This window comes from Xiphophorus maculatus, chromosome 2 (genome assembly GCF_002775205.1).
Source record: "Xiphophorus maculatus strain JP 163 A chromosome 2, X_maculatus-5.0-male, whole genome shotgun sequence".
Taxonomy (NCBI): Eukaryota; Metazoa; Chordata; class Actinopteri; order Cyprinodontiformes; family Poeciliidae; genus Xiphophorus; species Xiphophorus maculatus.
In genome coordinates, this window is record NC_036444.1 from 26,277,752 (window position 1) to 26,299,386 (window position 21,635).

At 42.5% G+C, this 21,635-nt stretch overlaps 1 protein-coding gene across 14 annotated transcripts in view; it reads left to right on the top strand.

The window, feature by feature from the left end:
* LOC102225303 (unconventional myosin-IXa-like) overlaps positions 1-21,635 on the top strand; it is a 140,672-nt gene that overhangs the window by 116,732 nt on the left and 2,305 nt on the right. For 5 of the 14 annotated variants that reach the window (XM_014473007.2, XM_023346096.1, XM_023346114.1 and 2 more), the window contains 28 exons: positions 692-811; positions 2,299-2,374; positions 2,522-2,665; positions 3,675-3,714; positions 3,795-3,917; positions 4,371-4,451; positions 4,534-4,644; positions 4,729-4,851; positions 4,939-5,088; positions 5,511-5,815; positions 6,311-7,420; positions 8,556-8,646; positions 8,808-9,011; positions 11,270-11,364; positions 11,463-11,566; positions 11,670-11,890; positions 12,507-12,623; positions 12,761-12,949; positions 13,131-13,178; positions 13,766-13,877; positions 14,310-14,371; positions 16,145-16,337; positions 17,129-17,257; positions 17,722-17,827; positions 17,942-18,073; positions 18,438-18,561; positions 19,657-19,710; positions 21,574-21,594. In XM_014473007.2, coding sequence (XP_014328493.1) covers positions 692-811; positions 2,299-2,374; positions 2,522-2,665; positions 3,675-3,714; positions 3,795-3,917; positions 4,371-4,451; positions 4,534-4,644; positions 4,729-4,851; positions 4,939-5,088; positions 5,511-5,815; positions 6,311-7,420; positions 8,556-8,646; positions 8,808-9,011; positions 11,270-11,364; positions 11,463-11,566; positions 11,670-11,890; positions 12,507-12,623; positions 12,761-12,949; positions 13,131-13,178; positions 13,766-13,877; positions 14,310-14,371; positions 16,145-16,337; positions 17,129-17,257; positions 17,722-17,827; positions 17,942-18,073; positions 18,438-18,561; positions 19,657-19,710; positions 21,574-21,594 — 4,385 coding nt within the window. The remainder of the gene's footprint in view (positions 1-691; positions 812-2,298; positions 2,375-2,521; positions 2,666-3,674; positions 3,715-3,794; positions 3,918-4,370; positions 4,452-4,533; positions 4,645-4,728; positions 4,852-4,938; positions 5,089-5,510; positions 5,816-6,310; positions 7,421-8,555; positions 8,647-8,807; positions 9,012-11,269; positions 11,365-11,462; positions 11,567-11,669; positions 11,891-12,506; positions 12,624-12,760; positions 12,950-13,130; positions 13,179-13,765; positions 13,878-14,309; positions 14,372-16,144; positions 16,338-17,128; positions 17,258-17,721; positions 17,828-17,941; positions 18,074-18,437; positions 18,562-19,656; positions 19,711-21,573; positions 21,595-21,635) is intronic. The other 9 variants (XM_023346127.1, XM_023346150.1, XM_023346134.1 and 6 more) reach the window with 7 other exon arrangements.

Below are 21,635 nucleotides of genomic sequence, written 5' to 3' on the forward strand. Positions count from 1 at the left end.
ATGAATGAGCTAGAGCTTATTAAAAAGAAAAAGGATTCATTAGTTCAACATATGAGTTATTGATAGGAATTTCTTTAGAATCCTGTACCTATGGTTTTACCAAGCTAGCAGTTTATGCATATTTTGTGTAGCTAACCTTTAAGACTTTTTAAATGTTCACATTATGTTTTTGACCTAACAAATCTGCATTTTCTTCAATAAAAATTGTTTTTTTTATTAAAATGATCCAGGACGCGCTGCTCAGAAAGCTGTTTATATAGAGGAAAGCTACACAGAAAGCAGCCGAAACGCTTGTCAATAAACTGTACAACGTTCAAATCAAAGTGCTGTGTTTCAAAACTTGATCTTACACAACTAAATTGGAATGGGTGAGAAATACGTCTTAGGCACTGTTATCAACAAGTCATATCAAAATGGAGAGAAAACATGCTAATGTTAGCCTAGCATTTCGGAAAGCTACTTCACATGAAAACAGATGTGGGTTTATTGGTGCTCTAACTGTGTTGAGTCTCATATGTTAAGAGACAAACAGTAAACCAATGTGTGTTTTCTGGACTCATTATTGTCAGTTTAGTATAAAAATAAAAGTTGACGTTTTTTGTTTTTTTGTCTTTAAGTGCGCTCAAGTTTTACATGAGCAACAAACAAAACATGTTGCCATTTAGCCTAACATATGTCTTTTGTGTTTTAGGGAATGATGCAGCTGTTCCCTGTCCTGTAGTCAAAACTGTTGACAGCTTCAGCTTCATTCATCATCCGGTTCACCAGCGGAGCCTTGAGATCCTTCAGAGATGTAAAGATGAAAAATACAGTAAGTTGACAGTAAAAATGACCCCTGTTGTTTTCGCTAACTGGGAAATAAAATTTATATAAACAGCCGCATTAACTGAATGTTAATGATCTACATTAAATATATTAAACAGACTCTGTTTACAAAGCCTATATTTTTATTTTGTTTTACCTTGGATTATTTTAAGTGAGATTTCTCACATCTCACAAGTGTAGAACAGATCCAGTCCAAAGCTATTTACTTACAATTCAAATCCATCTTAACTAATTGTCAAGCTACACTGGAAGAACGTTGAGAAAAATAGATTTTTTTTTTATTGCCTTCAGTCTCTCATTATTCCAGATTTTTCAACAGCAGTTAATAGGGGATGTGAATGTGAAGCCCTCTGAGTTCTGGATTCATTTACTCGCCTCGAAGCGAAGCTCGCGCCCTGTAATGCCCCCACGCACGAGTGATCGCACAAATGAGGCAAGCATTTCTTCGCCGGCGGAGGTTAATAACAAGCACAGATTTTCTGGTTATGCTCCTTCATTCGTGGGTTTAGCTGCAGTCAGAAGACGAAGCCGCGAATGCAGCTTGCTTCACTGCTTTTTTCAGCCATGCAACACAAAATATAAGACCCAGTGTAAATCAGGAGGATAATTAGATTTAGTTGCTTGGTTTTTTTTTTTTTAAATGGACCTGGCTTTTAAGCATAGTTTATTCATTTTCAACAGGCTGGTCAGGTTCATCTCAGAAACATAAATCCTAACCCGCTTCATCCACTCTATGACTAATTTAAATTGGTTTCTTGTCTTGTTGGAACCCCCATGTCAAAGTGTCAAACATCAAATCTGATAAATTCTGGAGGCAGTCCTCCAAAATCATAATTCCAGTCATTCCTCCATATGCCGCCATCATCGTGCTTCACAGTTGGTAAATAATGTTTATGTGTCAAAGTGTTTAAGAAACACTTTGACTTCTCCATAAATGCTTCTTGTCATTGTGGTGAAGTAGAAAAACCTTATCTTGTCTGGCGACCAAGCATTTCTGCCAGAAGACTGTCAAGGTTTGTCCATATTGCTTGAAAATGTCGACGTTGGAGCAGCAGCTTCCTTCTTGGTCAGCAGCCTCTCAGTCCATGTTGATGTTTAACTGTTGTCAGTCAGACTGGTGTTCCAGCCGCTTCCAGCTCAGGGTCGTATCAAAGCCTTGGTGGGTTCTACGCAATTGCTGAACAGCCCAACTGAGTCGTTTTTATTTATCTGAAGGTGACCTTTTGAGTCGGGTTGAAACTTTGTCGTAACGGAACAATGATCCCACACACACATTAACGCTGGTTTCAGAACTGACTGACCTGGACCTAGCCTGGTCGTTGCCTTCCTATGTGCTCAGTTCTCATCTCCCTTCTCTCCATTTTTCTTTTTATATGTCTTTGAACTTGTTTGGCATTTGATCATTGCACACTGGAAGATACGGCCCAAACAAATCCTCAAAAGCCTTTCCACCTGTGATCTCTCCAAATCCAGGTATCGCTCGGAAGAATCCACGAACGCCTTTGTCGGCTCTTCAAGGCACCAATGCCCTGAACGAGAAGGCCAGCTGGTGAGTACAGAACGTTAATAATCCACTCCTGAATTATTAATAAGATATCCAGTTACTCTATCCTGTAAGCTGACTGGAAGTGGAATGATATTATTACTATTATTAGAATCAATGCCACGCCCTTACCGTGCCGCTCTCTCCCTGTAGGGATGGCTATGGCGTTGGGTGCAACGGTCGCGGCTCGCGATCAGGTTGCGTCTCGTCATCAGGAAGCCCCGCCCTGGAGGAAGAGGGCATCTTCCTGAACTCAGGCAGCAGCAAGCTCCTGGAGAGAGCTCAGGGCATCCTACTGTGAGTCAAAACCAGGGCGCATCCTTCAAAAATCTTACATTTATTCATCTAGAATTAAGACCTTAAAATGTCTGAAATTCATAAAAAAAATTAAGTCAGCCTTCAGTATGTTAAATTTTGTTGTCAGGCAAAAGTTTGAATCACCTGCAGTGGGGGTGGGCGATATGGACTTTTTAATCACAATATTTTATGGTACTGTTGTGATATCCATAAAAATGACAATAAGAGCAATTTATTACTTGTTTTTTTGGGTATGATTGTGACTGCGTAATACAGCAATCATAGCCCCACATACAGAAATTCTGCTGTTGAAAAACATTAACGTTTACAATATGTTTCTATAGGACACCAGTCTCATAAAGAAGTGTGATTTATAAATAAACTGCATGCGGTAGCTGTATTTTATCTTTTCAATCTTGTAGATATTTATTGATAATCTCAGTGAACAAACTGTGGAGAAAACAGAAAACTAACAATCCCGATGATATGAGGACATCATTAAACATCATTAATTGGAATTTATGTTGACAGCGATGAATCAAAATTTGAATCAAGATGACAAATTTATCACGATAAATGATGAACAATACAATAAACGCCCACCCCTGATCCGCAAACTTCGACTTCATTGCATTCTGTGACTCAAGGCGGTTGCGGCTAGCTAACTAGCTGTTGATTAACCCTTGCTAGCTAGCTAGCATGTCTCCCTCCATCATGGGAAAATGTAACTGCATCGCCATTGGCTGCACAACATTCGTCTCACTTCTGTGACCAACCCAGATGATGCTAGGTGCATTTTGTGCAAAGTAGCTTGGCTCGACTGCTATGTAAAATATCTAATTTCCTTTTGTGCATTTCTGTCAGGTCTTACATTTTATTCCTAATTGTCTTAAAAAGCCTCCAATTTGAGTCTGAACCAGCAGAATCACTGAAATCACAGGATTGCTCCTACATAAACATCATCTAGTAGCTTGTTTATGCTAATTAAAGCTCTGCCTCTCTTATTTAGGAGAAACAAAAACTGCAAAAGTAAACCAAGCCTTCCCAAGGTAAGAGACTGACATGACGGCTGGGATCTGTTAGCAGTGTTTGACGAAGCTTCATGTGGTTCCTGTCTCTGTGTGTGCAGCACTTGTTGGACGTGAAGTCTCTGCGCTATCTGAGCAGCGTGACGCTCCATGACCGCATCACCAAGTCTCTGCTCCACCTGCACAAGAAGAAGAAGCCACCCAGCATCAGCGCTCAGTTCCAGGTCAGTGCTGCTGCTTCCCCCTGCTGGGAGTACTGGTGCACTGCACCACACGGGCCAAGAGCTCTGACTACAGCCATGCAGTCATGCAAGACTGATGATGAAGCTTTTAAACAAACCTGAGAGCTGAAAGATGTGGATTCAATGGATAAATGATGGAATGATTAATCAATCGATCACATTGATCAATGTATAAACTGATGAATGGAGGCACAGATGGATGAACAAATAAAAAAACAGAGGGATGGACGAATGGATGGATGAACAGATTTGTGAATGAATAAACAAACAAATGGATGGTGGACTGATGGACAGATGGATGAGTGGATGGATGGACAGATTTGTGGATAAATAAGCAAACAGATGGATGATGGACTGATGAATAAACAAATAAATGGATGAGCAGATTGTTGGACAGATGGATGGATGTTGACCTCTGTGTGTTTTCGTCGTCAGGCGTCCCTCACCAAGCTGATGGAGACTCTGGACCAATCAGAGCCGTACTTCGTCAAGTGCATCCGCTCCAATGCAGAGAAGGTATTTCCTGCAGCTCCCTCAACATCTACGCACTCACCATGTTTCCTTCACACCAAACTTTTCTGCTCCTCGTCTGCCTCAGCTGCCGCTGCGCTTCAACGACAGCCTGGTGCTCAGGCAGCTGCGCTACACCGGAATGCTGGAGACGGTCCGGATCCGCCAGTCGGGATACAGCATCAAGCACACCTTCCAGGTAACCCTGTCCCGCCATCATTCTGAACATGCTACACTGTTAGCAGTCGCTTTTCACATCTCTCAACTGTCTGTTGCCGTTCAGGAGTTTGTTCGCCATTTTCATGTGCTGCTGCCTCGAGGAACGAGCCCCACCAAGTCCGGGATCCGAGAGTTCTTCAGACGGATCCACCTGCCTCCCGCCGGGTACCAAGTGGGCCACACAATGGTGCGTCTCCTGGAAGTCGGGTTTCCGTCTTCTCTCTCTCGTTTCCGCCTGATTGTAACATTTTATTTTATTTTTTTACTCTGCCAGGTGTTCCTGCGCGAGGCGGAGCGACAGCGTCTGCAGACCCTCCTTCACCAGGAAGTGCTGAGGCGAATCGTCATGCTGCAGCGTCGCTTCAGAGCCGTCCTGGAGAGGAGACACTTTGTCAGCATGAGGCGAGCAGCGCGCTTCATCCAGGTTAGAAAAAGAGAGGGGGATGTTTGGGTTCCTCTCTCTTCTCGTGGTTTTCATTTCCTGGCTATTCTCTACTTAGTGTTGTTTTTGGTCAAGACCTTTCAAACCAACAAAGACTGTTCTCGAGAAATCCTCTGGATGGTCATTCATTGTTATTAATTTCAGAAAATAAAAGTAGTCCCTGCTGTAATATGTAGAATGCTATCACAAGACTATTAAGAACACTAATAAATTATATCATATAAATGTGAATTGAAACCGTTTTTATTTTTAGTTCATTTGAATAGTTTTTATCTGAAAAGTTTTGAAAATGTACCTTTAAAACTCAGAATTTTATGGTGGAAGAAGTGAACAAACCCGGTTCTATCCTTTGTCTCTCCATTATTAACCTGCCCCTGCTTTTCCGTCTCCATGGCGATCTCCAGCGATGGTGGCGTTCGTGGCTCTTCAGTCAATCTGGCGTGGACTCGAGCGTTGAGGAGGCGGCAGTGGTGTGTCTGCAGTCAGCGTGGCGCGGATACAGGGAGCGCAGGCGGTTCCTGCAGCAGCGGGCGTCTGCCGTCACCATACAGCGCAGCTGGAGGAGCTGCCGCCGGCGCCACTGCACCCAGGCGGCCGTAGTCATCCAGACGGCCTGGAGGCGGGTCAGGGAGAGGAACCGGTTCTGTAGGGCGCGCAGCTCCGTGACGCAGCTGCAGGCCATCGGCCGGGGATACCTGGCTCGAGTCAGGTGGGTGGAGATTTGGATGTCTTTAAGATGATCTGGTATTTCTATTTCTAATTTCTAAATTACAATAAACTAGTTAGAATAAAAAAATGTAGAACTTGCCACACTAGTTCAACTGTTTTTATGCATTTCTCAATTTTAAACGGGGTTCAGAAAATGTACCCCGTTGTACACCAAGCACTAAAGCTTGGTGTACAAACCACACTTTTTAAAAGCATTTCACAAGTTTAAAGCATAATTGAAATGTATTGAAGTAAGTTCCAAACTTTACATGAAATTCACTCGAATGATCAGTGAATGTCAGCTCCGACAATAACTCTTAATAATTAGTTGAGCAACTGAATGTTAAAGAAAGACATCTTTCTTGCTAGATCCATTTAAAAAGTTTTACTTGCTGCCCCCACATGGCCAAGAACAGTATTGTTTGACTTAAGGTTTCTGTCTTCTGAAAGCTCTTGAGAGAGATGTTTCTGATGCTTAGCTTCAAACCACCTCCAGGTTTAAACTCCTAAGGGAGCAAAGTGAAAGGCTCAGCAGACGGCCGAGGCCTGACACAGGGACGGATGTGGGGAACCTGGAGGACTTGGTCCCATCAGGACTGGACGTTTCTGTTAGCGCAGACTCTTCCGAGGAACCTGATCCCACCAAGACGGACCGAGATGATGACTCGGAGCGATCCAGGAGCACGGACGAGATGAGCCACAAGAGCCGGTCGAAGCGGGAGAGCAGGCGCATGAGAGAACTGGAGCAGGCCCAGTTCAGCTTGGAGCTCCTCAAAGTCCGAACCACCAGCATTGGGGGTTCTCTCCTAGAAGACGCCACCCCTGACAGCAGCCTCGCTCAGACGGATGACCGTCATCAAAGACTCTCGCCACAGGGATCCCTGGCTAGTCACGGCAGTTTTGAGATGCTCAGCGTGGACGAAATGGAGATGGAAGGAAGACCTCTGGAAATTCTCCGAGATTCAAACCACAATGAGAAACCAGTGAAGGAGCTGAGGCCAGAGGGACCAAGGGCGACGTTTTACATCCCTTCGGAACAGAGTCCAGCCAACCTGGGAAGTCCTTCGAGATCCGTCAAAGATAGAAAGGAGTCGGTTTCCCGAAGGCCTGTGGTGGTGTTGATCAGCATGCAGAAAGAGAGTCCTGTGGAGGAGGGGGAGCTGCTGGCAGCTCACACCCTAGAAGGGGCTTCTCAAACGGGACCCTTTGACTCCTCTACAGCACCCAGTGAAGGTGTAGGTGCACCCACACACAAGGAGCAACCCACTGAAGTCTTCCCCCACGCGAAGAGAGATGTAGCTGGGGCGGAGAAGCCCTCAAAGCTTCCAACTCAAGCACTACGAGGAGAGAACCCAGAGGAACCAGCACTTTGTCCCCCAAAGGTGGACGTCCAGATCAGCCAAAAGTCCAGTGTGTCCACTGTTCTTCCAGGTAAGCAGGAAAGGAAGACAGTCCGTCCTGCACAGGAGGCTCCCAGCCCGATACTGGACACCAAACCGCCAAAAGCCCAGAAGAAGAGCTCCGCTCAGACTGTGATCGTGAACATGGTGGAGAAACCGTCCAGCACTGTGTTCTCTCCACCCAGACGCAAGCTGCCTTTCTCCAAGTGAGTAAAAGTTGAGCACCGAACACACACCACCTGCTGACACCGTCTCCTTAAACTTTCTGACAGTTAGTTACATTACAGCCGCGAACTTCAAAGCAACTGTGTAAGGATTGGATGTGAAGTAGTATGTATTTGGGAGGTTTAAGAAAAGTCCATGTGTTTTATAGAAATTTTACAAAATTGTGAAGTGCGACACGCTTAGTTGTGGTACCAGCTAAGTGTTGCGACACTGATCCTAAATATTAGTTCTGCTTGCGTTAAAGCACTATGGTGTTCAGCAGAATCTAATGCTACGTCCTAATTTCAGCCATCGTGATAATATTATACTCTCTACATGGTCAAATTTGTTTCTGCGCATTACTTGTGCTTTAGGAAATGATTCTTTGGTTCAGACCTTCCACTCATGGTTTCAGTTTTATGGCTGTTGAGTATTGCTAACCGTGTTTCTAATATTGCCTTATTTACCACAGCAGGGCTTCAGAACTGAAACAAAAGCGAGAGAGAGGAGATGAGGAGAGGAAAAGGAACTGATACGTAGGCAGACTTCACCCCCTTCAAAATAAGAGATGAATATAAATGCCTAACTACTTGAAGAGTACATAACCAAGCTTCAACATACATGTCAAACTTTATTCAACTGAAAATTTACAAAGCAAACAAGTAAATTAGCGCTTGGGAATTTCAGTTAGGGGAAGATAAACCTTTTTAAAGTTAGAAATCACATTAAATTGCTAAATTCAAAATTAGCTCTGCTATTAGTGGATAATGCTGTGGCTGCCACTATAAAAAACAACAACAATAAGATTTATTGAAGTTCATGGTATAATAGCAAAATGTGCAAATGTTCAATGGGTGGGGACATTATTCTGATTTATATCAGAAATGTAACTGAATAATCACAAAACACTCGTAAGAGCATTAGATCTAGGATGTTAAAGTGAGAACTGTGCTCTATGCTGGATTCAAAAGTAACATTTTGAAACGTTGGAAGAAGAAATTTCTTCCCAGGTTTATATGTTTTTTCCACTCTCGCTAAGGCCTGGCTAATAAAACAAGCCAACATGTCTGGCAGTGATTGAAGGAACAACACTGGAGTCTTTGTGTCCAACCTCCTGAAACGTGTCTGTTGTTGCAGGTCGGATAAGGATTTGGTGAACCAGGAGAGATCTCTCTCTCTTTCTATGCACAGAGACGACTCTAAATCTGCTGGATCCAGAAACAGAGAGGTGAGAAACGTCAACATGCAACTTCCTCAACGTACCACCTGCATGCGCGCAGTTCAGTTTGTGTTTTCACCTCATAAAAGGAATATATGTCCAGTCATCAGCTGCATTACACATGTACACCTATACAGAGTGTTGATCTTGTTGCTGTGGTTACCTGGTAGCAGGTGAGCCGCCCCGGCCCCAAAAAGAAAGCCCGAATGTCCCGGACGCGCTCCGACTTCCTGACCCGCTGTAACTCGGAGGGGGCCACCCAGTCGGATGACGACGACGAATACTACATCCCCGCACACTCCTGCACGCTGCCCCTCTCCCTGTCTCCCTCACGAGCCCACCCCAACACCGACTGTCACAGTGACTCCGAGATGGTAAAAATACCAGATCTCCAGGGGTCCCTGGACCTCCAAACGAACTTCCTGTCCACTTTGCTCCCCCTCGCCCCGCCTTCTTCCACCCTTTTTCTTTTCCTCGGGTGGATCTGATCACACACGGCGACGGGGGCGGAGCTCATTTAACAATGCTAACCCCACTTTCACCACCACCTTCAGCACAAAACAGCTGTTTCTGCACTAGTCTGAACATAATTCATATTTCTGCTCACCAGCGAAGGTGAAGAAGTCTATCGCCTTCTGCAGCGCATGGTCTTGCACATACCTGGAGAGCCAGGTTGTCTCCAGACATCACTGCCTTCCTCATCTCTCACCTCTTCTACTTCTTAAGAGGGATACACCAACAGTAGGGGTGTTACACACCGTGGTGAAATGATGTGGATGTAAATTTGTTTTCTTCCTGTTTCATATTGGTAAATGAAGGAAAATAAAGTAACAAGTTACATTAACAAAGGTTCTCTATCTGTTTTGGAAAAATTGTTGGAAAGTACTGAAAATGTCAGAGTTACCTGATCTCTGGGGGTCCCTTGGCTTCCAAAAGAAACCAATTAGGAACACTCTGCCGGAGTTAGACGCATGTTTGTGTCCCTTTGGACACAAACATGCGTCCGAAGATCGTGTGACAGATCGTAATGAAACATGTTGTCCTCTCAAATTGTGACTTGCTGCGATGGATCTGTCCTGACGGCACGTCAGCATGCGTCACATGTCCTACTGCATGCCACACACATCTCCTGCATGCTGATAACTGAGAGAAAACTTCAAACAAAACGACGTCTCACTGATAAATTCATCTCCTAACCCAATATTAGCCAAGCGTTGGCTTCCGGTTCTGTCAGTGCCTCTGTTAGCACATTACTGTTGATGTCTTCTACTAATGGATGCAACTTTTCTCATGGTATAACCACAAACTCTAAGATATTTCATTGAGATTTCATGTGATAGACCAACACAAAGCAGTGTGTTACTGTGAAGTGGGAATAAAATTTTTAAAGGTGTGATGGGTATGTATTCAGGCCCCTTCACTCTGACGCCCCAAAAATCTAATGCAACCAAGAAGATAAATCTGTCATTGTACCAACGTACAATGTGTGGTAGTACAACAAAATTGTTCTGTTGACTCACGTAACAGAGGAATCCAGTGACCAAAGCACATAGGCACGTAATAAATTAGAGTGCCTCAATAGTTATATCTAAAAAAAAAAACACAAAACTGTTTTTTACCGAAGATTTATCTCGTTTTCTGTATCTGCCACCAGAGGGCAGCAGCTCAAGCATTACACCCAGGAGCTTCCTGGGTATGAACAGTTCAGCTCCTGAGCAGATTACAGTTTATCACAGTACCAGCATATTTAACTAAGAACTGTGAGACATGTTAACAGGCAAAGGCTAAACAATACAAAAGTAACAAATTTGCTCCAGAAAAACAATTATCATTTGTGCTTATGGGCACCAAGATGGGCAGCGACAGTTCTGCTGATCAGTCAGACTTTCACCAAATAAAGTCAACCATCACTTTGGTCTTATAGGTGATAATGACAGTGTTTGATCCCAGCCCAACCATGGTGGGTTCGTCTGTAAACTGGACGACGGCGTTGTCAAGATGGCTGCTGTACCCGGTTATAGGTCTTATATAGGTTATAGGTAACTTAATCAGTTAATAGTTTAATTTAAGTATAAATCTAGCCATGATGGGCCAACACTCGGTGATGCAACTCTTTAAGACCTTGTTCATTCCACTCTGAATGAAAAAAACTATAAACATAGGGGTTGGTTGTCGAGGATCCTGCTTTATTACAATCAAGCAATAACAGAAAACCCTGTAGTCCATCCATCCATCCATCCATCTTCTTCAGCTTATCTGGGGTCGGACAACCCTGTAGTGCCTAGCTCAAAAGTTTTTTTAACAGAATCCACATGGCTAGTGAGCTAAAGTACTAGCTCATTAGCTAGTAGGATTTTTCAACAGGAATAGGAAAGCTGGGCGGAATTGATAGAAGATGGGTGGAGCTAAATACACATCTACTTCATGATTACGCACTACTTTATGTTGGGTTTTATTATTTCAAACAATCCTAATATGATTCACTTTTTCCTTGGGATTGATGCGGCAAAAGAAACACGTTCCTGGAGAGTCTCTGTAAACTTCTACAGCATCCTGGACAAATCTGACGCCTTCCAGGGCGACTGAGGGAAAGTTTGTTGTGTTTTCTGACATCTTTTTTTCTGCCTTGCAGTCTCATAAAGAGCAGAAGAAGATCCATAAGACCATGTCATCAGGGGACCTGGGCAAAGTGGAAATCCTCAGGAAATCTTCCAATCAGGATGGAAGGTAGGATTTGTAGTTTTTTTCAATTACATATTCAAAAAAACAAGCCTCTCAACATGAGTTTTTCACTTTTTGTCATGGATATCTGACATCAATTTCAGCAGGATGAGAGGTAAGATGCGTTTCTGGAGCAAGACGAAACACAGTGAGAAAAAACTGTCGAGGGAGAAGCAAACCAGCAGGAGTGAGGCTGGTGAGACGCATGGTAACAACAGGAAAAAATACACAATTTATATATACACACACACACACACACAGTAAATCTTAAGATCACTGGTGGTGAATTTCCATGATTTTTGCTCTGCTAGAAAGTGCATCTCCTCCGCGGAGTCCAGACTTGGAAGTGGTTCCTTCGCGGGAGACCCGGGACACTAAGGAGAACAAGGAGCCCTCTCCAAAGATGAAGCGGCGCCGCAGCTTAAAGATAAGCAGCATCGCCGTGGAACCGGCCCAGTGGCAGAACGACTCGCTGCACATCCTCACCTCGGCCCACGACTACCGCACCATGAACGAATTTCTCATGAAGAAGGTCAGTACTGATTATCCTGTCATGCACTTTACACAAACAGCTGAGCTTATTGAAATCTAGCAAGCCTAGCACCCAGTGGTGCTACCTAAAAGCTTAGCAAAGCGCTAGTCATCAACATTAGTTCCGCTAGCGCTAAAGCACTACACCAAAACAATATTTAGCAGAAGTAAAGATAATGTGCTAATTTCAAATCAAGCGATATCTTCCTTTGAAACTCTCAGGCTCCAGCTTGTTTTTGATCAAATATTTTACATGTCCTATGATGCCCTTAGATATTGTATTCATGTTTGTATCTTGGAAAAATCTCTGAAAAATAACTTGGTGAAAGCTAAGTTCTCTAAATATCTTCAAAGTTAGCAAAAGCGCTAAATGATCAAATTAGCTCGGCTGTTAGCGAGTTAGCGGTAGTGTGCCCTCTAGCACCAATCAGAACTTTTTGCCAATTTTCATCCTCAATTTTGTCACACTTTGATTTATGGTCATTAGAGCCCAGATTGTAACACATACAATGTGGTTAATTAAATAGGTGTTGTGAAGGTTTAACAACAAATAGCCATGTTGTCAGATTAATAAATCCCTCAAAATATTCTTGAGTCAAACAAGTTTGTTTCCACAGATCGCTGACTTGGACTCAGAAGATAGTAAAAAGGACACCATGGTAGATGTTGTCTTCAAGAAAGCACTGAAGGAGTTCAGGATCAACATCTTCAACTCATACTCCACCGCCCTTGCTGTACGTCTTCACCTTTTGTATTTATCATCCAATTCTACAATTGTTGACTTGCTACATGTAGCATTGAACATGTTTAAAAGTAATACTAGGTTTCTTTTCCTGAATCTCTTTTTTTATTATTTTTTTGTTCCTATCAGATGGATGACGGGAGGAGTATCCGCTACAAGGACCTGCACGCGCTGTTCGAGCACATCCTGGAGAAGACCATGCGTCTGGAGCAGAGGGACTGGAGTGAGTCGCCGGTGAAGGTGTGGGTCAACACCTTCAAGGTTTTCCTGGACGAATTCATGACCGAGTACAAACCCATGGAGGGAACCATCGGCAGGGTATGAAAGACGAAAACCAGACGGTTAACATCCTTTCACGCTAGTTGGACTTCAGTTTTCAGACAAGTTATGTCTGTAATTTGAGAATTTAATGTTACGTTTGGTGAACTAATGCTGTGCTTAAAGTTTAGTAAATGTATAAAATGCACAAGGTAACTTATTTTTCTCTGTTTCCTGTTAGACTCTAAAGCGTGAACGCAAAAAATCCAGGAAGAAGGAAACTGACATTGTAAGTTTAAAATATTCCCAGATGCACAGATCCTTCCTTCCTATACTCATCAGGATCTACAGTAACGGTCTGAAGAAAATTGGATAGTATGAGTTAAAACAACATTTAATTTTCCTTTGGGTTTAATGAAGTATTTTTACATTTGAATTTTGAAAACAAATGTGTACTACAACATTCAAAATTTTATTTGCAAACAATGTTAAAACAATACAACTTTTCCTCCCACTTCACATTTTTGCATCACTTTATGTTGTTCCGTTTCATAGTAAAACACTGAAGTTTCTAATGTCAACACATCTATTAAAGCTAGCTAGAAAGAGAAATGTATCTAAAAAGATAAATAAAAAGCTAGCTAGAAAGTTAACTAGAAACCTTCTAGTTAATTAGCTAGCTAGCTTTGTAGTTAGCCAGCTGGCTAGTTAAATTTCTAGCTAATTAGAAAGCTAGCTTTCTAGTTATCTTTCTAGCTAGCTATTCTGTCAATATCTTGGTGTGTTTAAATACTTTTACAAACCACTGTAGTTTGAAGCTAATCCTCAAAAACTTTCTTTGTGTGATCTGACTAATGGGTCTGTTGCCCCCTGCAGGTGGAAGAGCATAATGGGCACATCTTTAAGTCCACTCAGTATAGCATCCCCACCTACTGCGAGTACTGCTCCTCCCTGATCTGGATGATGGACCGAGCCTGCGTTTGCAAATGTAAGGATGCAAACCTTTCGAAAATGTCATATGGAAAACATGATCAATTGACCCAAAGATGATTTTAAGTTAAAGAACAAAGATACAGAATGCACAACTACAGAATACAGTCTTTCCCAGACTTTCCCATCAGTGTGTGTAGCTTGTGTTTCCACCACTCCAACACACTCTCTGTGCACACTGTTTCCCACTAAACCAACACACTTTCCATATGTGTGCCTGAGTGTCGGCAAAATTTGATTACACATCCCTCTCCCTTCATAAATCCATCTTCTATCTAGTTAGAAAGCTTTCTTCTCAGCGGCGCTGAGAGAGCCGCCTCTCCGGCTGCCTCGACTCTTCACCCCATTCTTAGTTTGTTTTTCTTTTTCTTTTTTTGGTTGGGCTGGAGTTGTTGCTGCGTTGATAGCATTTTTTGTTTTTGGTCTACAGTGTGCCGCTACGCCTGCCACAGGAAGTGCTGCTCCAAGATGACCACCAAGTGCAGTAAAAAGGTACGTTTGATCCAGATTTTTTATTTTTTATGTTTTTTCAGATGCTGCGGTGTTCGATCGACTGTTTCTTTAAGAATAAAGGATGGAAAATATTTCAGTCAAAGCATGATGATATAGTTTATCGCCTAGCGCCATGGAAGCAAATTAAAAAACGAGATGCTGATAGATTTTTCCTCTTTCATCCAGTTTTAGAGTATGTTACAACCAGGAAGTCACTTCTAATTTCAGAACTTGAAAAAAATTCTACATTTGCAAAGAAAAAATTCATAAAATATTCATACTCGTTAAAGATATCACTTTTTGTCACATTATAATGACAAACCTCACCATGTTTTAAAGGGAAGGTAGTGCATATTTGTGTAGTACCAGTAAAATGATTTAAATAAATACAAATCCATCTAAATGTTGTGAAAAATCACATTTTGCTGCAATGCACTTCCAAATCAAGAGATGGAAAGTTTTACTGGAAAATGAGAATCAGTGAATATCATTTTTGAAGTGTTACTGTTCTTAATTGGATTTAAGTCTGTATATTGAATTGTAACAAAAATAGTTTGATCTACACCATTTTAGTCTTTGTCTTGGTCGCTGGCTTTTATTAGCGTATTTTTGTCCCAGGACTTCCTGTGCTTAGCTTTTTCTTATGTACCAGGACTTCGACGTGTAATTTTTAATTAATTACATGGATTTTAATGTAATTAAAATCTTTTAACACTTAAAGACCTGGAACCTTTGTATTGTGTTGCTGGTACACCCACAAATCTGACGCACAAGCGACATCCATAACAACAACAATGGACAACAAACCCTCTTCTCTTGGCCCACTCAGGGTTTATTTTTGCTTCAAAAAACGATCTGATTGTTCGCTAGAAAAAACTACTGTTCAAGTTGTGCTAAAACCAGTTAGCCTGTCAGTGAAGCTAAAATAGCATCTCAGTGCTAAACATTTTGCATCAGGACAGACGTCCCAAACGCTAATGTTAGCATCCACATTTCTAAAGAGGTTCCTTGAATGATCAGGCGTTCCTGAAACATTTTAAAACTGAATGGGTAGAATAGCACTTTGCACCAATTTGATGGTTAAATAACAGATTAAAAACAATAAATATATTTGCTGTTGAGCCCATAGTGTCTAGTTATTCAATAATTTAGCAGCAAGAAGGGTTTTTGAATTGAAAATTTTGCTTATTTTGTCAGCTAAAATGTCATTAGCTGCAGATGTTTAACCCATTGAGAAGCTGTTTTATAACCTGAATCTGCGACTTAAACCCTGACCTGTCTGTCTGCTGTGCTTCTTGGTCTTGACGATGCAAACCCTCGAAGCCTTCCCAGAACAGCTGCTTTCATACTAAGATTGGGTTTCGCCCAGATGGACTCGATTTACAAATTAGGAGACTTCACTATAAAAAAAAATGTCTGCACTGGATATTACATTTAGTTGCATTAAGATGTTTGAACACTTTCAGATTTTAGCTGGAAAAAACAAACTAAAGGAATGAATCATTTTATTTCTGTTTCTGAGTGATGCACTGTCTGAACTCTGAAATATAAAGTACTGGCCTGCATAAACCTGCCTATTTAGACTCTTCCTGTAATGTAACAAAAACCCACGCAGTACGAAACTGAATATGTCTCCTACTTTCAGGGATCGTTGCTGTAAACAAGCGAAATGGCCCAACCCTGATTCACACATGTTCTGGTTTGGCTGCCATTTTTATCCTGCTTATTTGTTTGTGTGTGTGTGTGTGTGTGTGTGTGTGTGTGTGTGTGTAGTACGACCCAGAGCTGTCGTCCCGTCAGTTTGGGGTGGAGTTGTCTCGTCTGACCAGTGATGAGCGTGCCGTTCCCCAGCTGGTGGAGAAACTCATCAACTACATCGAGATGCACGGCCTCTACACTGAGGGAATCTACAGGAAGTCGGGCTCCACCAATAAGATCAAAGAACTCCGGCAGGGCCTGGACACAGGTGAGAGCGTTGCCATGTTCTCAGCTGAGAGAATGTCGATGACATCCAGCTCTCTGTTGAAGTTTTCCATGTCTTCTCAACACCTCATCGATATTCACAACACTGATTATTACTTACATTTTTACTAGTTTTTAGATGTGCGGTATAAAAGCCCATCTAGGGACAAGTGCTGCGAATTAGCTGTTGCTGTAAGCACTGTGACGCAAACATGGGACTGCTGTTCTGTTCAGTTTGTATCAATGTGTGTCTGTCCCGATCCAAATGAACTTAAATTAAATTAAAATGGATAATTCAGTCTTCATCCTGCAGCTACAACCTCCACACCGAAGAGTGTTGTCAGAAAAAGGATCAGATTTTTAGATTTTAAGATCCCCAATCACAGTCAATAAAACAGAAAATCCATAAATAATAGTCATCTGTGGATTTCTTTTTTTTCTCCCCTCTAGGGGGTCTTTTGTGGGCTCTAGTGTCCCTTATATGAAAGTAGGCTGACAGGAAAGGAGAGGGGGGAAGACATACGGCAGATATCGCCGGGTCCGGGAATTGAACCCGCAACAGCCGTGTCAAGGACTCAAGGCCCCCAAACCTGTGTTGCGCTAACCCCTACGCCACCACAGCATGCCCGTCATCTGTGGATTTCTAATACAAAACTAATCCTGCCTTTCTGCTCCCAGTCTTTTCTGACTGAATAGCTACGATTACAAAGGTCTTCCATGTTTGCTAGCTAATCTGCTAGTTATTCCTCACGCTCAGTGGGAGTTCATGCAACCAAACTTCTCCTGTTGCTCCAGATGTGAGCAGCGTCATTCTGGACGACTACAACATCCATGTCATTGCCAGCGTTCTCAAACAGTGGCTCCGCGACCTGCCCAGCCCCCTCATGACCTTTGAACTGTATGAAGAGTTCCTCAGAGCCATGGGTAAGCTCTTTAGCACTCTATTTTCTGCATAAAGGCTCCACCTGTAGCTGTCGGTTTACCTTTATGATTCTTCAGTAGGTGATGGCGTTCAGACAGACTGGGAAGATCTGGATTTTATTAAAGTTTTTTGAGTCTGGATACTTATGGAAAACCGTTCATATGCTCAGAATTCATTTCCTGTTCTGTAACCATCCATCCATCCATTGTGAATCAATGCATCCATCAATCTGTCAGCCTTCACATCTCCTTTCATCTATCCATCTTTCTATCTTACAGTCTGTCTGTCCATCCAGAACTATAGAAATATATGCCACAAATTCCTCCATGTTTTTGTGTTCATTCCTCCATGTTGGCTGAAAAAGGCTGGAACCTCTGGAAACCTGAAGCTGAAAAACTGGAGTTTTGACATAACGTGATGTGTAGGAAGCTGGTTTGAGCTCCTGATGTTGGCTTTGTGTTTCCAGGCCAACCGGACAAGCGGGAGGTGATCCAAGGCGTGTACTCTGTCATCGACCAGCTCAGCCGGACACACCTCAGCACCCTGGAGCGCCTCATCTTCCACCTGGTCAGGTAGGGGATGAGACCCAAAAACGACATGGTTCAGTTCTTTGTGTTTGTTCAGTGCTGTATTCCTGAAGTCTGAATTGCACTTTCAGCGTGTGTTTTTACTGTGTTGTGCTGCAGGATTTCCCTGCAGGAGGAGACCAACAGGATGTCCGTCAACGCTCTCGCCATCGTCTTTGCTCCCTGCATCCTCCGTTGTCCGGACACCATTGACCCGCTGCAGAGTGTCCAGGACATCAGCAAAACCACAGCGTACGTCTCGCTCTGGCTCCAAAGTCCTCTGGATTCACAAACACCTGCAAGGGTCTTTCAGCTGACTTGCATGAAAGCTGTTCCTGTTTTTCCCACATGGATTATAACTCAAAACTAACTTTTCAACATTGGCTTCTAAATAATAATTTAAGAAAAACAACTTTGCCTCTCAGATAAGCTCTAAAGGTGCAGGAAGTCTACTAGGATTGGAACTTTGTTCCATCTGTGTTGTTTATCTTGTTTACTGGCAGTGCAAATGACTTTCTGTCCATTTTCATTTTTCCCCTTTCTCTTCTGCTCCACCACTTTGACCTCGGTTTCTATCCGAATGAATCGGATCTTCATTGTTTTCTTCCGTCTGCAGGTGTGTGGAGCTGATCATCAACGAGCAGATGAGCAAGTACAAAGCTCGTCTGAAGGACATCAGCAGTCTGGAGTTTGCAGAGAGCAAAGCCAAGAGCAGGCTGACCCACATCAGGAGGTCCCTGGTAAGACTGGCCTCATGAGTTTCAGACCTGTTGAGATCAATATTGCACCACCATGAGGCGTCATGTTTGCCGTTTCTGGACCTGTCCTCCCCACTCATCATTTAAGCAGAAGCAGTGTTTTGCTCAATGAGCAGCTGGCATGGTTTCCAACTCAGCCATGGCAGGAGTTCATTTACATCTTCATCCAAACTGTTTAAAAACAAAAAAAAAACATTTTTAAACACGTGTGTAAATATGTCTTTATATGTAGACAAATGATACCCATCTTAAGATCTAACAACCCCAAAGAAGAAAATAAACATGTTGGAAGGAAATGCTAACCTGTGAGGAGCATATTGTGGGATTGGAGTCCCTTGTAAAGTCTTCACCACACTTTGAACTTTTTCAACACAATCTGATGAAAAATTGTGAAACTGAAGGAAAAGAATATTTGTTGGGAAGTGACAAATTGTGAAAAGGTTCAAGGGTTATGACTATTTTACTTTCAAATCAAGACAAATTCCTAATCAGTAAACGGTTGGTCTTTCTTTCTACCTAGTTTAGATTTTAGTTGACGTAGGCCCTCTCTTCCTCCGCACCACACATCACTCCATATGCTGACACTGTCACTTCTCAAAGCACTCATCCGGGGTTCGACACCTGACCTTGAGACCTTTCCTGCACATATTACCCTCTTCTCTCCCTGCCCAATTCCTGACTATTGTCATTAGTGCCACTAGTATAATAGATGTATGATTTCAAGAAAATCTTCTATCCAATGGACCTGCAAGGTAAAAAGTAGTAGAAACGACTTCTCAATGTTTGATGAATTGAATTAATTTCATGTGCTCCTAAAGCAACGAGTTGGGTTTTTATTGATCTCTCAAACATTATTGGGGAAAATGAGACCTGCAGATCAGGAGATTTTTGAGCTGAATGATTACACCATTAGATATATATATATAAACCTTCTAATTTCAGATAAACCTAAAGTCTACCTTTCTTCTTACCCTTTAATTGACCAAAGCCATTCTGATGTGACTACCATCAGCGATCCCTAACCCTGATCTGTCCTCCTTCCTTCCTTCCTCCATCTCCCCATCCCTCCCCCTCCAGAAACCTGTACTAATTGCTGTTAGGTTTATGAGCATTACCCGCTCTACCACCCCGGTATGTATGCCCCGCCCACACCATGTGCCTGCCCACCACTAGTCCTGTCCTGTCAGTCTATTCGCTCCCATACTGTCTGTTGACGTCCATTGACAGCTGTTCTCTGTTAAGTGGCTGATTTTTATTTTTTTGTCTGTTTAGATATTTTTGCTCCTTGTGTTTAGGTTGACAGGTGGTACACAGCAGCCCTAAAATAATAGTCTAAAATAATATGAATGAATGACATTAAACAACGTTACTTAACACTGACCTAATATGAAGCCGTCCCAATGGTCATTCAAACTCGTGTTTGTTGACATAAAAGCCGAAAACTCAAAGTTGGAGTAGGCATATTAAACCAGTGGACTTGAGAAGACCTGAATGAAAACATGTTGAAAGGTCCAAGATCCACAAGTTAATGAGATCTTTTACACTAGATCCACCCAGGTTTTTGTTGCCAAATATCTCAATCTTAGACGCATCTAATCAAAAGCCTATGACTCCTGGTAAAGATCTAGCATAGCTTGGCTCTTAGCATGGTGGCAAGGTCAACATTGTTGTCGAGTGTAGAGAGCAGTTGCCAAAAGAAACAGTTCTCTGTGTTTTGTCATACAAACGGACATTTGTGGATTACTGAATAGAAGTTAAAAGAAAGCCAACAAAATGCATCAGTAAATTGATTCAAAGGAATTGCCATGGCTATCAATAATTATACACTAATAATTTCACAGGTACAATTACTCAAGACGTACTGAAAGTCAAGTCAAAGATTGAATTTTTCTTCACCATTAAAGATGACATGCAATCTCCCATACTTTACCCAAAGACAAACAGTCAATGTGTGGTCACGGGATTGTGGGACGCTCGTCTTCACAAACACCTTTCACACACGTTGCATACCACTTGAGCGACAACCGTCCAGCTTTAGCATTCTACAGATCCCTGTGTATTTAGGTGACCAAACCGTCACATCTTTCCGCAGACAGCCTCCTACATGGACAACTTGGCAATTTTCATCCAGGAGTTTGTAGCCATTTGACAATCTTTGTAGGTAATTCAAATTCTTCATCACGTCTGATAAGCGTACCTCAAATGTATTCACGTCACCTGTGAACACACACAAAAAAATGAATAGCAGAAGTGGACTAGCTGCAGCTAGTCAACAGTGCTGTCTGAGCAAATTTCTGCATTAAACATGGCAACAAACGTCTGACCAACGCAACACCTCACACAGAGCACTGTACGAAATAGTTCAAAACTAGCTTGAGCCAGGCCTGGAGTCAAGAAAGGGAGGACAAGATGAGCCAATTTTGGTCATTTACATCAATGAGGGCCGATTTTGACACTTTGGAAGAAGTGTCGAAAGTGAGAGTCTTGGTGAGCATAAGATTCTCACCCACATTCTGCTCCGTCCTCTCCTTTTGCATTTAAATTTAAGTGTGAGACTATGCTAACACAGTAACACCTGATATTACTTTGCTACTACACATCTTTACCAGGGTTGGGGTTAATTGTTGGGTGCAAGTAGCTAGCATTAGCAGCTACAAGCTAAATACTGTAAATATTTGAAATCGAAACCGTTAAGTAACTTTTGGACCTAACCTAGTTTTTGGAAGGACCGTCAAACTGAGCTCAGACTTGACAGGTTCAAATATATTAGCTGTTTTTTTAGCATTAGCATTCATTTTCTGAAACTAAGCCTTACGGCTGCTAAATGTTGTAGGTGGGGAACACGGCAGCGGTTTAGGAATCAGCCAACTTGTTGCGTTGCCATGTAGCTGTGTGTGTTTGCTGCGTTCGCTCAGAAGGAGCATCAGTCTGACTGGGTTAGCTCCACTGATCGCTCTGCTTTCTGTTTCCGCCACACAACGTGCTAACATGCAGCCTAGCACAGCTACGTTTAAGGTAATTCATACACGCGTGTGTGTTTATGATGAAGTGCTCGT